Source organism: Martes martes (genome assembly GCF_963455335.1).
Source record: "Martes martes genome assembly, chromosome: 13".
In the NCBI taxonomy this organism is placed as follows: Eukaryota; Metazoa; Chordata; class Mammalia; order Carnivora; family Mustelidae; genus Martes; species Martes martes.
In genome coordinates, this window is record NC_137901.1 from 46,570,220 (window position 1) to 46,587,516 (window position 17,297).

The 17,297-nt window shown below is 38.4% G+C and overlaps 1 protein-coding gene across 1 annotated transcript in view; it reads left to right on the plus strand.

Moving 5' to 3' along the window:
• Positions 1–17,297, plus strand: part of OSBPL1A (oxysterol binding protein like 1A) — a 226,835-nt gene that overhangs the window by 56,895 nt on the left and 152,643 nt on the right. Inside the window, exons 8-11 of the mRNA XM_080821884.1 lie at positions 11,396–11,457; positions 11,560–11,604; positions 13,171–13,244; positions 13,356–13,419. Of these exons, the coding sequence (XP_080678010.1) occupies positions 11,396–11,457; positions 11,560–11,604; positions 13,171–13,244; positions 13,356–13,419 (245 nt within the window). The remainder of the gene's footprint in view (positions 1–11,395; positions 11,458–11,559; positions 11,605–13,170; positions 13,245–13,355; positions 13,420–17,297) is intronic.

The following is a 17,297-nucleotide window of genomic DNA, read 5'->3' on the forward strand; positions in this document are numbered from 1 at the left end:
AAATGGAGAAGCCTGTGATGTTTTTGGTGGGGAAGAAACTCAACATCAAAAAGCTAACAGTTCTCTCCAAATTAATTCAAAGCAATCCCAGCCAGAATCCTCAAAGGGTTTTCATAAGACTTGACTACCTGACTCTCATTTCTATAGAAAAGTCCAGGGCAGTGAATTTTAAAATGAAAGAGAAGCGGGGGTGGAGGTAGGGGGGGTTGTCCTTCTGGATAAAAACACTAATTCTGAACCTATTGGGAGTAAAATATTCATTTATTCAACAAATACTTATTGAGGGTTTATGTGCTAGATACTATTCCAGGGACTAGGGATCTAGAGCAGTGAAAAAACAAATCAAAACAATATAAAAACAAATCCCTGTTTTCAGGGAACTTACATTCTAGTAGGAGAGAGCCAATAAAAAGCAAACATTATGTCAGATGAGATCAGTGCCTAGGAGAAGGGAAAAAGGCAGGGCAGGGGGAATTGGGAGTATGTTGGGTGTATAGAGGGTTGCTGCTTTGTGAAAGGTGGAGGGAAAAGCTCTGTGAGAATGATAATTAAGACTTGAAGCAGTGTCAATATGTGGGCAGTGAGGGTGGTCCTAGGCAGCAGACGTGGGGAGTGTATGTGATGTGTGTCACGAAAAGCAAGGAGACCAGTTTGTCCAGAGTAGAGGGAGAGGAGAGTGGTTGAAGGAGGTGGTTAGAGAGGCAGTGGGGACTGGATGCTGAAAGGCCTGTGGGTTATTTTGAGAATCGTGGCTCTTACTCTTTGTGAGCTGGGACTGTGTGGACCCTCCCACATTTTAGAATGCAGCAGTGATGTGACCAAACTTAGGTTCTAAAAAATGGTCACTGATTATTATGAGAATAAATCCTAGGAAGATAAGGAGGAAAAAGGGAGGCAGTTAGGCTACTGGAATAATCAGGTGAGAGAGGATATTGGCTTGGATCAGGATAGTGGTCATATAAATGTTGTAAGTGGTTTTGTGTGTGTGTGTGTGTGTGTGTGTGTGTGTATAAATAATGAAGGCAGAATGGTCAGGATTTTCTGATGGCTTGGATATGTGAGGTATGAGAAAAAGACAGGAATTGAGGGTGACTTTACAGTCTTTCAGTCAAGGACATGGAAAATGGGAATTTCCAGTTATGGAGTAGGGTAAGACTGCAGGGAAGTGTAGGCTAGCAATGGCTGAGAATTAGGAGTTTGGTTTTTAAGGTGTTTAAAATTTGAAATACTATTTTACAATCCAAGTGAGATGTCAGAAATAGAAGTTTGTGCTTAGGTGAGATCTCTGGGTGGAGAGATAAATTTGGGAATTGTCCACATATGGAGCTAGTAATGGGATGGATAAGATCACTTAGTGAGATCTTGGTATTAGTTCAGGGTGGATGAAGATGAACAGACCAGATAGTTTGGAAATGAAAACCTGTACATATAGGAACTTGATAGATGACAAAGATGGCATGAAAAGTGGGTGAGGGAAGAACTGAGTAAATTAATGCTGGAACAATTAGCTATCCATGTAGATACACATGTGAGATATGTAGGGGGTGTGTGTGTGTGTGTGTGTATGTGTATACACATGTGTGTATATATATATATGATTATGGAGGCTGAGATCAGCGACAGTATGCTGTCTGCAAGCTGGAGAACCAAGAAAGCTGATGGTGTAATTCAGTCTGAAGACCAGAGACCAGGAGGGCCAGCAGTGCAAGTCCTCGAGTCCAAAGGCTGGAGAATCAGGAACTCCTATGTCAGAGGGCAGAAAGAGAAGGGTGTCTCAGCTCATGAAATGACAGAATTCATTCTTCCTCTTCTAGGCGCTCAATAGATTGGATGATGCCCACTCACAGTGGTGAAGGCAGACCTTTTTTCACTCAGTTCACTGGCTCAAAGTTAATCTCATCCAGAAACCCCCTCACAGAAACACCCAAAAATAATGTTTTATCAGCTTTCGGGGCATCATTGTAGCCTGTTTAAATTGACACACACCATCACATAACCTAATTTCAGGACTCTGTGATACGGTATAAGCATAGATACATAGACTTATAGAACAGGAGTAAGTCTAGACAACAACCTTTATATAGGGAGAATTGATTTTTGATGAAGGTGTCAAGGCAATCAGTGGGGAAAGGATTATTCATTTTTTGAATGTTGAGTTTTATAAGTTCTTTATGTATTTTGGATACTGACCCTTTATCAGATATGGCATTTGCAAATACCTTCCACTCTGTAGGTTTAGTTTTGTTGATTGTTTCCTTCACTGTGCACCTTTTTATTTTGGTGTAGTCCCATGAGTTTATTTTGCTTTTGTTTCCATTGCCTCAGGACATATAACTAGAAGTAAGTTGCTATGGCTGATGTCAAAGAAGTTACTGCCTGTGCTGTCTTCCAGAATTTTTATGGTTTCAGGTCTCACATTTTTTTTTAAAGACTTTATTTATTTATTTATTTATTTATTTGGTAGAGAGAGAGAGAGATCACAAATAGGCAGAGAGGCAGGCAGAGAGAGGTGGGGGGGGGCAGGCTCCCTGCTGAGCAGAGAGCCCAATGCAGGGCTCGATCCCAGGACCCTGAGATCATGACCTGAGCTGAAGGCAGAGGCTTAACCCACTGAGCCACCCAAGCGCCCCTCAGGTCTCACATTTAAGTCCTTAATCCATTTTGAATTTATTTTTGCATATGGTGTAAGAAAGTGGTCCCTTTTCATTCTTTTGCATGTTGCTGTCCAGTTTTCCCAATACCATTTGTTGAAGAGACATTCTTTTTCTCATTGTATATCCTTTCCTGCTTTGTGGAAGATTAATTGACCATATAATTGTGTGTTCATTTCTGGGTTTTCTATTCTGTTCTATTGATACATGTCTGGTTTTGTGCCAGTACCATACTGTTTTGATTACTACGTCTTTGTAACTTGAAGTCCAGAATTGTGCCTCCAGCCTTTTATTTTTCCATATTGCTTCGGCTCTTCAGGGTCTTTTGTGGGTTCATACAAATTTTAAGACTGTTTGTTCCAGTTCTGTGAAAAATGTTGTTTGGTATTTTGACAGGGAATGCATTAAATATGTAGATTTCTTTGGGTAATATAGACATTTTTAGCAATATTCTTCCAATCCATGAGCATGGAATGTCTGTTTCTTAGTGTCATCTTCAGTTTCTTTCATCAGTGTTATCTGACTTTCAGAGTACAGGTCTTTCACCTCTTTCACTAGGTTTATCCCTAGATACCTTACTGCTTTTGGTGCAATTGTAAATGGGAGTGATTCCTTAATTTCTCTTTCTACTGCTTCATTATTGGTGTATAGAAATGTAACAGATTTCTGTATGTTGATTTTATATCCTACAAATTTACTGCATTTATTTATCAGTTCTAGCAGTTTTTTTAGTAGTCTTTAAGGTTTTCTACATATAGTATCATGTCATCAGCAAATAGTGAAATGTTTGACTTCCTTCACAATTTGGATGCCTTTTATTTGTTTTTGTTGTCTGATTGCTGTGGCTGGGAATTCCAGGACTATCTAAGTAAGTGCTGAGAGTGGAAATCCCTGTCTTGTTTCTTACCATCAAGAAAAGCTCTCAACATTTCCCCATTTAGGATGATATTAGCTATGGGTTTTTCATATATAGCCTTTCTTATGTTGAGGTATGTTCGCTCTAAACGTACTTTGTTGAGGATTTTTATCATGAATGGATGTTGTATTTTGTCAAATCCATGAATGGATTTGTATTATTAATGTGATATATCATGTTGCTTTTGCAAATATTGAACTACCCTTGCAACCCAGTAGTAAATTCATTTGATCATGGTGAATGATTTTTTTTAATGTATTGTAGGGTTCACTTTGCTATTATTTTAATGAGCATTTTTTAAAAAGATTTTATTTATTTGACAGACAGAGATCACAAGTAGGCAGAAAAGCAGGAAGAGAGAGAGAGAGAGAGAGATAGAGAGAGAGGAGGAAGCAGGCTCCCCACTGAGTAGAGAGCCCGATGCAGGGCTCGATCCCAGGATCCTGGGATTATGACCCGAGCCGAAGGCAGAGGCTTTAACCCACTGAGCCACCCAGGCACCCCTTTAATGAGCATTTTTATATCTGTGTTCATCAGGGATATTGTCCCCTAGGTTCTCTTTTTTTAGTGATGTTTTTATGGGGTTGTGGTATCAGGGTAACACTGGTCTCATAGAATGAATTTGGAAATTTCCCTTCTTTTTCTATGTTTTAGAATAATTTGTATAGATAGTAACTCTTCTTTAAAGGTATGGTAGAATTCTCCTGTAAAGCCATCTGGTCCTGAACTTTTTTGTTTTGGGGGAGATTTTTGATTACTGATTCAGTTTCTTTTCTGGTTACCAGTCTGTTCAAGTTTTCTATTTCTTACTGTTTCAGTTTTAGTAGTTAATATGTTTTTAAGGATTTATCCATTTCTTCTCAGTTGCCTAATTTGTTGGCATATAGTTTTTCATAATCTTTTAATTGTGTTTCTGTGTTGATGTTTATTGTTTCTCTTCTCTCATTTGTAATTTTATTTATTTTGATTCTTTCTCTTTTCTTTTTGATAAGTCTGGCTAGAGGTTTACTTATTTTTTTTGAAGAGCCAGCTTTTTTTTTTGTTTTATATATATGTGTGTATGTACATATATATTTTAGTTTCTATATCATTTATTTCTGCTCTAATCTTTATTATTTCCTTCTTTCTGCTGGTTTTAGGCTTTGTTGTTCTTTTTCTAGCTCCTTTAGGTGTAAGGCTAGTTGTGTGATTATTACTTCTTGAGGTAGACCTGTATTGCTATATACCTCCCTTTTAGTACCACTTTTGCCGCATCCCAAAGGTTTTGGACTATTGTATTTTCATTTTTATGTTTCCATGTATTTTTTATTTCTTCTTTGATTTCCTGGTTGACCCATTCATTATTTAGTAGCATGTTGTTTAACCTTCATGTATTTGTGGTCTTTCCAGAGACTTTTTTTGAAGGGTAAACTTGTAAATGTAATGGAAGGTGGGTACAGGTACCTGGAAAGGACTTTCCTAGCAGGCCGTATGAACTACAGAGCAATGGGAACACTATGTTACATAATTTAAATTCTATCTACTAATTACTAGTTAAGAACTAAAGTTATTTTCCTAACTGGGAATTAAGCAAAGGAATCTTGAAAGTGCTATAAAAGAGTCAGAGACCTAAAATTTGTTAACAGTATGATTCCTAGTGTCTTTACCAACTTCCCAAAGATTTGAATAGTTTTTCTAGGTGGTGGTTTATAATGGTTCTTCCTTCAAAATTTAGATTCCAAAAGCATTCCAATGTAACAAGAATTAATAGTCCCATGTGAATATCAGTCTAAACTAAAGAAATGTCCCTATAAACTTCAAAAATTTGATTGTTGATATTTAAATATACTTTTGCCCTATAGTTTATATTAGTAATCAAAGTTGAACATTCTTGTTAAAGTGTTCTTAATAAAAGTCAAGATGGCACATTCTGAGGAAATACTTTTTTAAGTCATAATGTCTGCATTATAGAAAAAAACACAAATTTTTAAAATACAATCTCTGTTTCTTTGGCATGTTGTATAACTTTCTCATTTTCATACCTATTTTAGAACATTTTTTTTTAAAACTGCAAAACTAATGTTTATGTTCAAAATGAGGAAAATGAAGGCACCCACAAAGTGGAATCAGCTATGACCCAAATATCCCTAAAGACTTAGCTTTTAGTTGTTAGTATTCTCTGGTAGACCAAACTTTTTTTAAAAGTTTAAAATAATGGGGGTGCCTGGATGGCTCAGCCAGTGGGCATCCGACTGTTGATCTCAGCTTAGGTCTGATCTGAGGATCATGAGTTCAAGCCCTGCAGTGGGCTCCACACTGGGTATGAAGCCTACTTAAAATTTAGTTTAAAAAAAAGTTTATTTATTTATTTATTTTGTTTAAACTCAAGAGTATAGGCAAAAGGAAGGTCATACATTATTAATGTCAGAATACATGGGTATCTTATGGTATTACAAAGCAGGCATCAGAAGGGATGGAATCAGGAACCAGGAGCTGTTAGGAATCAAGAAGGCTGCCACTCATTGTATGTGTATCCTTCTCTCACTGCTTGGTCTCTCATTTCTGTCTCTTAGCAGATCAGTTTTCCAGCATACGTGCTGGTAGATGACTGCCTGAACTTCATTCAGTAGACCAAGATCTCCTAACCTCAGTTCTGAATTTCAGTGGGAGATAATCCAATGGCACCCACTGTGTTCGGGGCCTGCCTCTGATACAGTCAGAGGGAACTTTGGGGCATGGCCTTATGATGCAAACATGGCTGCTATGTCTCCCCCAGGGGGTGTGGAAAGAGCAGTGCTCAGACAATAGTGAAAGAGTAAGGGTTGGCAAATGCCTCAGAAAGTGTCTACTCCTTCTGTTTTATGGCTTGTAAATAGAGTTGACATACTAAACTCCTCATTTTTATCAAGTATCAACAATTTTTCCATATTGTCTCCAGAAGCCTGGTCTTCCTGGCTTATCATCTGGATAGTATTTCACATGGATATAATTAACCACCCAAAACTCCAATGATATGGACAGTGATTATCTGTTTTTCTAAGACTAAATTTTCCCAGTCTTTTCTTTCTTTTTTAAAAAGTGTTTTAGATTTTTATTCAAATTTGTTGATCCTCTTCTTTGACTTCTAGACTTAAGTCGAGATTTGGTAAATATTTGATTGTTTTCTCCTAGCTTGTCTGTAATCATATTCATTCATTAAGCAAATGCTGCGCCTCTACTATGTGCCAAGAACCATTGTAGGTGCTGGGGATCCAACAGTGAACAAAACCAGACAGCCCCCACACTCTCAGAGCTTATGTCCTAGTGGGAGGAGATAGACCAAATGTAAATACACGTATAATGTCAGGCAGTGAGGTGCAGAAAAATAAAACAGATTGAAAGGGATAGAGAGTGATGACATGGGGGTGGGGCTGTTGGTTTGGAAAGCCTGTAAGGGAAGGCCTCTGTGAGCAGCATAGAGCTGAGTTAAGGAGTGAGGCCTGAGAATATCTGGCAGAAGAGCATTGAAAATGACAGGCAAGCAGGTGTAAAAGCTATGGGATGGGAGAGCACTTGGCATATTTAAAGAAGAAAGCTGTCAGGTTGCCCAGGGGAGGGAAAGTTGTGGGAGAGAGGTAAAGTCAGGAAAGTAGCCAGAGGCCCAGCCCTGTTTACAGGGTTTTGAGTAAACAATGCTATGTGGGAGAGTATGTTAGAATGTGAGACTCTCAAATTGCTCATCACTAATCTTTATACCCTTCATTGAGCAATCTTTCCTTTTCCGTTGTTCATGCCTTTCTCCTACCTTTTAAGAATTTATGCTCTTTTGTTTTCTATTCTCTTTCATTGCTTCATCTGTCTCTTCTTTTACAAGTATCTCATTTTTAATGATTGTTTTTGTAGTGTGTAAAGATCTGATAAGGTTTCTCTTACCCTTCTTTTTTTGAAGATTGTCTTTGACATTCTTACCTGTTTATTCTCCCAGATGACATTTAAAATAATTTCTTTTAGGTTCTTAGTAAACATACCATTGGTATGTTATTGAAATTACATTCTGTATAAATTCCTTTGAGGAATGTTGACATTTTTATTTAGTGTTCTCATTAAAGGACAAATTTATATCATGTAAAAATTTAAATATTGGATCATTCCTGGTTTTTATTTTGTTGTGTTTGATAAAAGATGTACAGTTGTGAATTGATTGGTTATGGTGCTCATTTGGGTAAGGAGGCTTTTTCATTCAGTTCAAAAAGCGTTTTATTTAATTCTTACTTGTACCAGGCACTTTAGGCATTGAATCTAGAAATGAAGGCTCAGTACTGGAATTTCAGCTAGTTGGCAGGGGTTCAGGATTTATTTTTGGTGTTAGGGCAGAATTCTGTGAAAGAAATCACATTGTCCTCCTCTTCTTTGCCTAAAGGGATAATTTCTCAAAAGTGCCCTGTAGATAGAATTAAAATAACAGTTGGCAGACCTCTTTATAAGACCTCTTCCTATATGCTAGCTAGAAAACTTAAAATGGCTATTATAAATTTTTTCCCCACTAAAGAAGTAATATATAATTAGTCCAAGTTTTGCCCATCAGCAGTCCTATTAAATCTACCTTTAAAATCTAAAACCGTTAAACTTCTCTCTGTATTTTCTGCGGTCTCCATTTTTATCTATGACTAGCTCTCTAGTCCAAAGCACTATTATCTTTTACCTAGACTATTGATATTGCTTTGTAACTATTTCTCTGCTTTTCTCTTGCCCACATTTACAAGGTATTTTCCACACCGTAGCCATGGTGATCTTCTAAAAAATGTTTTTATTATAGAATTTATCAAAGCTTAAAAAAATAGAATAGTATAATTAATTGATGGACTCCTCTCTCTCCAGGTATTCTCAAAACTGGCCACTCTCCTGTTACTATGTTGTGTATAAATGTTTCAGTATGGGGGCATCTGGCTGGCTCGCTCAGTTGAGCATGTGACTCTTGATCTCAGGGTTGTGAGTTCAAGCTCTCATTGGGTGCAAAGATTACTTAAAAACAAAATCTTTAAAAAATGTATTTCAGTATATTTATAAAAGGGCTCCTTTAGGAAAAACTATAACCATGTGATGGTTGCATAGCTCTGAATATACCGAAAACCACTGAATTAATTGTACACTTTAAATGGGTGAATTATATGTGAATTATATCTCAACAGAGCTGTTAAAAAACATTGCTACAATAACCTTATCCTGTTAGTAAAAATTTTACAAAATCATCAAGTAGCCAGAGTTCACATTTCCCCTATTATCCTCCTCTTTTTTTTTTTTTTAAAGATTTTATTTATTATTTATTTGACAGAGGGGGAGAGATCACAAAGAAGGCAGAGAGGCAGGCAGAGAGAGAGGGGAAAGCAAGCTCCCTGCTGAGCAGAGAGCCTGATGCGGGGCTCGATCCCAGGACCCTGAGACCATGACCTGAGCCGAAGGCAGAGGCTTAACCCACTGAGCCACCCAGGCACCCCTCCTATTATCCTTCTTAATACTTCTTTTTAACACATCGACAGTTTTAAACAGAAGTCAGAGCCTGTTACTCTTTTTCCTAAAGCCCTTCAGTGGCTCTTCATCATATTTAAAATAACCTAAACCCCTCTGCTGACTCACAACGGTCTGACCTACAAAGCCCTGACATGATGTGGCTTCTGGCGTCTGTCTCTCTTGCCCAGTAAATTGTTTTTAGTGTTCTGTCTGTTGGAATGCCCTTCCCCTATATTTTCTCAAGACCAAATCCTTCCTTTCAGTTTAAACACCTTTTCCTCAGAAAGGCCTGCCCTGATCAGTTGCCCAGTCTCCAGTCTAAAGTGGTATCCTAGTCATTCTCTATCATATCATTCGCTTAGAAAGATCGGCATAGCATAATATATTATCTGCCATGTAATTTTTAAAAAAGATTTATTTTAGAGAGCTGGGTGGGAGGTGGGGAGGGAGAGAGAAAATCTCAGACTCCCCACCGAGCACAGAGTCTGATGCAGGGCTTGATCCCAGGACACTGAGATCATGACTTGGGCAGAAATTAAGAACTAGATGCTTAAATGACTGAGCCACCCAGGTGCCCTTTTGCCATGTAATTTTTATTAATGTACTATCTTTTTCTCTTTTTCTATGCCTACCCTGCCCTTCTCCATTTTTTTCTGTCCTGTTCACTGCTGAATCCCCAGTGCCTAAAATATTAATTGGTGCATAGTAGATCCTTGTTAGGAGAAATCCATACAAAAGACTGCCTAACACCACAGCTGGTGTTTGGTATTTATAAAAAGATTATTTGATCAGCCATCAAAAAGAATTAAATGTTTGCTATTTGCAACATCATGAATGGAACTAGAGTGTATTACACTAAGTGAAATAAGTCAGACAAATATGATATCCTCATGTGGCATTTAAGAAACAACACAGATGAATATAGGGGAAAGGAAAAGAAGGAAAAATAAAAGATAAAAACAGAGAGGGAGACAAACTATAAGAGACTCTTAACTATAGAAAACAAACAGGGTTGCTGGAGGGGACGTAGGTGGAGGGATGGGCTAAATGGGTGATGGGCATTAAGGAAGGCACTTGTGATGAGCCCTGGGTGTTGTATGTAAGTGATGAATCACTAACTTCTACTCCTAAAACCAATACTACACTATATGTTGAATTTAATTTATTTTTAAAAAAGCTTATTTGATAGAATATGTTACCTTTCTTAAACCAGTTAGCTACGTTACTTTGAAAGTACCATTTTCTACTTCCAGGTTCGGAGATGACTGTTTTTTTTTTAAGCTAGCTTGCTTCATACAGTGGCCTGCTCACTTCAAAACTCAAAAAAGTAACTTTAACAAATTCTGTTTTTGTTTGGCAAAACATAGAATGCTTGCAGGTATGATGTTGCAGAAGTTCCCATAATGCCTTACTGGTTTCACTCTCCATTATCACTTTTTACTTTTGTCCTCAGTTGTGGACCATCATGCTCTTAGCTTGTGAGCTTTCTCTGCTACTTGTTCTCTGGTGAAGCAGCTCAAGAGTGGATATGGTAGACCAAATAATGGCCCCCTTAAAGATTAGTTAAGTGATTAGTTAAGGATCTTGAGATAGGGAGATAATCCTGAACTATCCAGGAGGGCCCAATATACTCACAATTGTCCTTATGGAGGTGGGGGGAGCTCAGAACATTGAGAGAGAAAACCTAAGGATGGCAGCAGCAGTTGGAGTGGTGTACTTTGAAGATGGGGGGACCACATATTAACGAATGTGGAATTTATTAAAGCTTAAAAAATAGAATAGTATAATTAATTGATGGATTCCTCTCTTTTCAGGTATTCTCAAAACTGGCCACTCTCCTGTTACTATGTTGTGTATAAATGTTTCAGTATAGGGGCGCCTGGCTGGAATGGCCAAATGGCCTCCAGAAACTAGATAGGGGCAAGGAAATAGATTGTTCCCTAGCCTCTAGAAAGGGTGAAATCCTGTCTACACCTTGATTTTTGGCCCCAGCAAAATGGCTTTTGGACTTCTGAGCTCCGCAACTATGAAAGAATTCATTCTTACTGTTTGAAGTCACTGAGTTTGTGGTACTTTGGTGTAGCAGCCATGGGAAACTAATACAATGATTTTGAAGTAAGAAGGCTTGAAGGATCACAGAACCTGTACAGAGTGTTCTGAGGTTAATCTTGCTTGCTGGCTTAATGGTTAGCTACCAAAATGAGAGCCAAAAAGAGTTGAGATGGCAGCTTCAGGTGGGTAACTTGGCAGGAGAAGAAAAAGGTGTGGCCACTGGAATAACTAAAGAATCTTATATGCTATAATAGCATGTTTTATATACAATTAAGTTCTTGGTTTCTTTCTTTTCTTGTATTTTATACAGATCAGAAACCGCTTGACCTTGCTCAGGGTGCTGAAATGAAACACATTCTTATCGGTAATAAGGTATGTAGTAATGGACTACTTGCATATGATCCTTTTTAGAAAGGATTTTGAATTCTTGAAATATGTGGATGGCATTTTTTTATGAAAACGTATTCTTAATAGGTTGTCTACAAAGTGTTGAAACGATATGAAGGCCCTCTCTGGAAGGTAGGCTGGGGTTATTTTTTTTATTTATAAAACCAGAAAGAATTCTCAGGGGGTCCATTTTTGTAAAAAAAAAAAAAAATAAATAATAATAATAATAATAAGCTTAAAGGGTGCCTGGGTGGCTCAGCTAGTTGGGCATATGCCTTCAGCTTAGATCATGGTCTCAGGTTCCCAGGATCAAGTCCTGCATCAGGCTCTGTGCTCACTCCATTTCCCTTTGCCTGCTGCTTCCCCTGCTTGTGCTCTCGCTCTCATGCTCGCTCTCATGCTCGCTCTCATGCTCGCTCTCATGCTCGCTCTCATGCTCGCTCTCATGCTCGCTCTCATGCTCGCTCTCATGCTCGCTCTCATGCTCGCTCTCATGCTCGCTCTCATGCTCGCTCTCATGCTTTCAAATGAAATTTTTAAAAAAATTTAAAAATTATTTCTGATATAATCTGTCTTGGATCTGACGACATTGACCATTTCCTGTAGCACTGGACTTCGTTAGGCTTCCACTTATTGTAGCAATTGCTGTCCTTTGTGTTGATGGTCTGACACTTTTAGGTGATAAGCTCATACAGAACAGAGTGGGAGAACAAATTCTTTTCCTTAATCATGGAATTGCAATGTTTTTGTTATGAATATTGAACTAGGGAGGACTTAATAGGAATTTAATACTTGAATTGTCACAGAGCACACATATAAAATCTGGTTCTAAGATTATCTTTGCATTTTGGAATTCAGTTACGTTCTAGAATTAACTATTTTAGAGCATGCATTTTTTTTGCACTTGCAAGCACTGCCTCTATATATTTATGTACAAGTATGTCTATATGGTATAAAATCAGAATACTCTTTATTCAGCATTTCATTCCAGACTTTGTCTTTGAAGTCCACAATTGAAAATCTTCCTATAAATATCCCTGAACAATATTGTTAGAACCATAAAGAGTGTTCATTGTTGATCTTATTAGTATGGCATTTCTTCTATTCCTGTCCCTCTGTTGTGTTATGTTTTCATTAATGCACTGAGTACCTTAGTTCATATTTGATACTTTTTAAAATTAAAAAAAAACTTTTAAAGATTTTATTTATTTGTAAGAGCACAAGCAGGGGGAAGTAACAGGCAGAGGGAGGAGAGGTAGGCTCCCTGCTGAGCCAGGAGCCCAGTGCAGGGCTCAATCTCAGGACCCTGAGATCATGATATGAGCCAAAGGCAGGCGCTTAACCAACTTAGCCACCCAGGCACCCCTGATCATTTTTTTTCTTTAATTTTTTTTGAGAGAGAGAGTGTGTGTGTGAGTGTGGGGAGGAGCAGAGGGAGAAGGACAAGCAGACTCCCCACTGAGCATGGAGCCTGATGTGGGACTCCATCCCAGGACCCTGAGATCATGACCTGAGCCAAATGCAGACTCTTAACCAACTGAGCCACCCAGGTGCCCCCATGTTTGATCATTTTTTTAATGTTCATTAGTACTGTCTGATGAAAGACTACAATAGAACTGTCATAACTTAATTTTTATCAGTTAGGTATTTGAATCTGGATGAGTCACTTCAGAAAATCATTGCCAATTTTTCCCTTAGAGTTCAAGATTTTTTGGCTGGAGATTATTCTGGGTAGTGTTAGAACATGGAGTCCTTTCATGGTATAGGAAACAGTAAGTATTATCTTGATATGTATTAAATTTCATTATCTAAATTTTGAAAGATTAAAAGTTTTCACTTAACTCTTTTCCTTTTGTCTTGTTAATTTAAAATTTATTTTGAAGGCCTGATGCAGTCCGTAATATTTATCGCCAGGGATGCAAGCATCTAACTCAAGCAGTATGCACGGTAGGATGACACATGCATCTTTTTCTCAAACCATGAAGTCAGTTTTGCAAGTAAATGCCCAAAATTATTTTTATAAGCTGCCTTGTAAAATCTTGGGGGTAGAAGGCACTTGTATTTTTATTTGAGAACAAGAAAAATTGTGGAATTTCTGTTTTAAAAATACAATCAATTTTTATTTCCACGTATTGTGGGATGGGAGATGAGTTACCTGAGAACACAAAGAGCCTTTAACATTTTGTTTTTGTATGTGTATATATGTACATTCACACATACATGTGTATATACCTATGTATGTCTGTCCTACATGTATGCGTGTATTTATACCTGGGTAAATTGGGATAACGGAAGTTTTTCTGGTGTTAAAAATTAAAGCCTGCTTCAAAATTGGGATTCTTGGGTTCTCTGTGTTCACTGTTTATATTTTTATCAACCAGGAGAAAAAAGGAGTTTCTCCTCTGTAGAGATTAGTCTAAGACTGGAGCCTAGACATGCTTCCTTATTTCCTACTTCAGATCCTTTAGGGTGGTCAACACATCGTGGCAGTCCATCTGCTCTTCAGAGCACAGCACCTGCCTTTCTCAGGGCGAACCCCCCCCCCAGAAGACCAGGTGTTCCCCTTGGGGAGTCACAGACAGGGCCCATTCCCCAGGAGTACAGCCGAATTACATAGCCGGTCCCTTCAGAGTCCTCCCACCCTGTGTTCCTTTCGCATTGGGCCAGAGATCCAGGGTCCTCCTGTCATCTTACCTGTGTCATCTTGTTGTTTTCTCTTTCAGGGCAATCCTGGCCGTTCTCTTCTGTCCCTGCTCTAGACACATCTACTTAATACCAAGCTTTTTCCTCAGTTGGGCCCTTTATCTGGTTCTTGTCTGCCTTAGATCAAAAAACAAAGGAGGTGCTCTGCCCATGCTTTTAAAATTTCTTGCTCTTTAACTTCTGTGAGATTGGTCAGCCCTTGCTGTATTATGCCTCACCTTGTGTTATAACTTTTGTTTCTTCTGTACATGTGTGCTTAAAGCCGACTTTTATGAGTCGTATATAAACACAAGCTGCTGAGCGTCCCCTGTGTGGCAGCTTTAAAGCACTCTGTCTACTTTGTAGTTTCTTAAAGTAGAAGCTGAGGATATTGATTTGAGATCTTTTTTTCTAATAGTGTTTCAACTCTCAGTTTCTTAATTTTTTTCATTGTGCAGTTCAGTGGCCTTAAGTACATTTGTATTATTTTGCAGCCGTCAGCACCATTCATCTCCAGAACTCTGTTTTCCCAAACTAAAACTCAATACCCTTCAGTCACTAGTTCCGTTGCTTTCTATTCCCAGGCCCCGGCAGCCACCATTCTACTTCCTGTGTCTATGAATTCGACCTTGTTAGGTACCTCGTATAAGTAAATATAGGCAGTATGTGTCCTTCTGTGACTGGCTTATTTTCACTTAGTAGAATCCTCAAGCTTCATCCGTGTTACAGCACGTGTCAGAATTTCTTTCCTTTTTGAAAAAATTTTGTTGTGGTTAAACACATAACATAAAATTCACTATTTTAACCATTTTTAAGGGTACAGTTCAGTAGCTACTGTAGTTCAAGCTACTGAACTGAACTGTGTTTAATTTGTTGTGCAACACATCTCTGGAACTTTTTTATCTTGCAAAACTGGAACTCTGTCCATTGAGCAACTAACTGCCTATTTCTCGTACCCCCAGTGCCTTGCAATCATTGTTCTAACTTTTGGTTTCTGTGAGTTTGACTACTTTCCATCCTCCTGCTGGTGGAATCATACAGTTTTATGTCTTTCTATGACTGCCTTACTTCACTTAGTCTGATATCCTCAAGAATCATCCGTGCTGTAATTGGTGACAGGATTTCTTTTTTTTTCCCCAAAGGCTAAATAATATTCCATTGTACGTATAGGCCACATTTCTTTATGCATTCATTTGTCAATGGGCATTTGAATTGCTTCCACCTCTTGGTGATTGTGAATAATGCTGCAGTGAACGCAGATGTGCAAATATCTCTTCAAGATCCTGCTTTTGGATCTAGACCTAGAAGTGGAATTGCTGAATGATATGGTAGTTCTATTTTTAACTTTTTTTTTTTTAAAGATTTTATTTATTTATGACAGAGATCACAAGTAGGCAGAGAGGCAGGCAGAGAGAGAGAGAGGAGGAAGCAGGCTCCCCGCCGAGCAGAGAGCCCGACGCGGGGCTTGATCCCAGGACCCTGGGATCATGACCCGAGCCAAAGGCAGAGGCCCTAACCCACTGAGCCACCCAAGGGCCCCTATTTTTAACTTTTTGAGGAATTTCCCTGCTGTTCTCCATAGCAGCTGGCCCATTTTATGTTCACACCAACAGTGTTCAAGGGTTCCAATTTCACTTTCTCCACATCCTCATCAGCACTTTGTTCCCTTTTTTTTTTTTTTTTTAATTGAGCATCCTAATGAGTGTGAGGTGGTATCTAATTGCAGTTTGACTTGGGTTTCTGTAATGAATGCTGATGTTGAAGATCTTCTCATGTGCTTCTTAGCCATCGTATATTGTCTTTGGAGAAATACCTGTTTAAGTCCTTTGCCCATTTTTTAAATGGGCTGTTTGGGTTTTTTGTTGGTGTTGAGTTGTAGAAGTTCTTTGTATATTCTGGATATAAACCTCTTATCAGTATATGGTTTGCAAATACTTTCTCCCATTCCGTGGGTTGTCTTTACGCTCTGTTGATAGTGCTCTTTGATACATAGAAGTTTTTAATTTTGATAGTCGAATTTATCTATTTTTTCTTTTGTCACTTGTGTTTTTGTGTCATGTCCAAGAAACCCTTTCCAAGTCCACTGCTTTGAAGCTTTATCCCTATGTTTCCTTTATGAATTTTATAGTTTCAGCTCTGACGTGTAGGGATAGATTTCTCCTGAGGCCTCTTTCCTTGGGTTCCAGATAGCTGCCTTCTTGGCAGGTCTCCCATGGCTTTACTTTGTGTGCAGGCATCCCTGGTTTCTCTTCCTCTTATGAAGGATACCAGTCTTGCTGAATTAGGGCCCCACTCTTGTGACCTCATTTAATCTTAATTTCCTCTTTAAAGGCCCTATTTACAAATAGTCTCATTGAGGTTTGGGGCTTCCACATATGAATTTGTGGAGGACACAGTTCAGTCCATAACAATCACTATAGTCACTCCAGCTCTCATACAGATACTGTTTGCATTGTATATCTTTTTCCATCCTTTTGCTTTCAGCCTATTTATGTGTCTTAATCTAAAATAAGTCTTTCTCTCCTTTTTGAAAAAATATTTATTTGAGAGAGAGAGAGAGAGAGAGAGAGAGAGAGAATGAGAGAGAAAGCATGAGAGGGGGAAAGTCTGAGGGAGAAACAGACCCCCTGCTGAGCAGGGAACCCAATACGGGACTCTATCCCAGGACTCCAGGATCATGGCCTAAGCTGAAGGCAGTCATTCAACCAACTGAGCCACCCAGGCATTCTAAAATAAGTCTCTTACTGAGAGCATACACTCATATCTGGTATTTTTATCCAGTTTGACAATCTCTGCCTTGTGATAGGAATGTTTCATGAGGGATGCCTGGCTGGCTCAGTCAGTGGAGCATGTGACTTTTGATCTAGGTGTTGTGAGTTTGAGCCCCTGTTGGGTTATAGGGATTACTTAAAAATAAAATCTTAGAGTGTTTAATGAATTTGTACTTAATGTTATTGATATAGATGGGTTTCTCTCTGCCATTTTGTTGTTTCTGTATTCGTTTTGTTTGTTCTTCATCTTCTACATAAGATATGTATGTCTCATATGCAATTTCCTTTTGTTTGTATTTTACTATATTTTAAAATTATTTCTTAATAGTTGCTCAGGGTATTATAATATGCATCTTAATCCATCAAAAACTA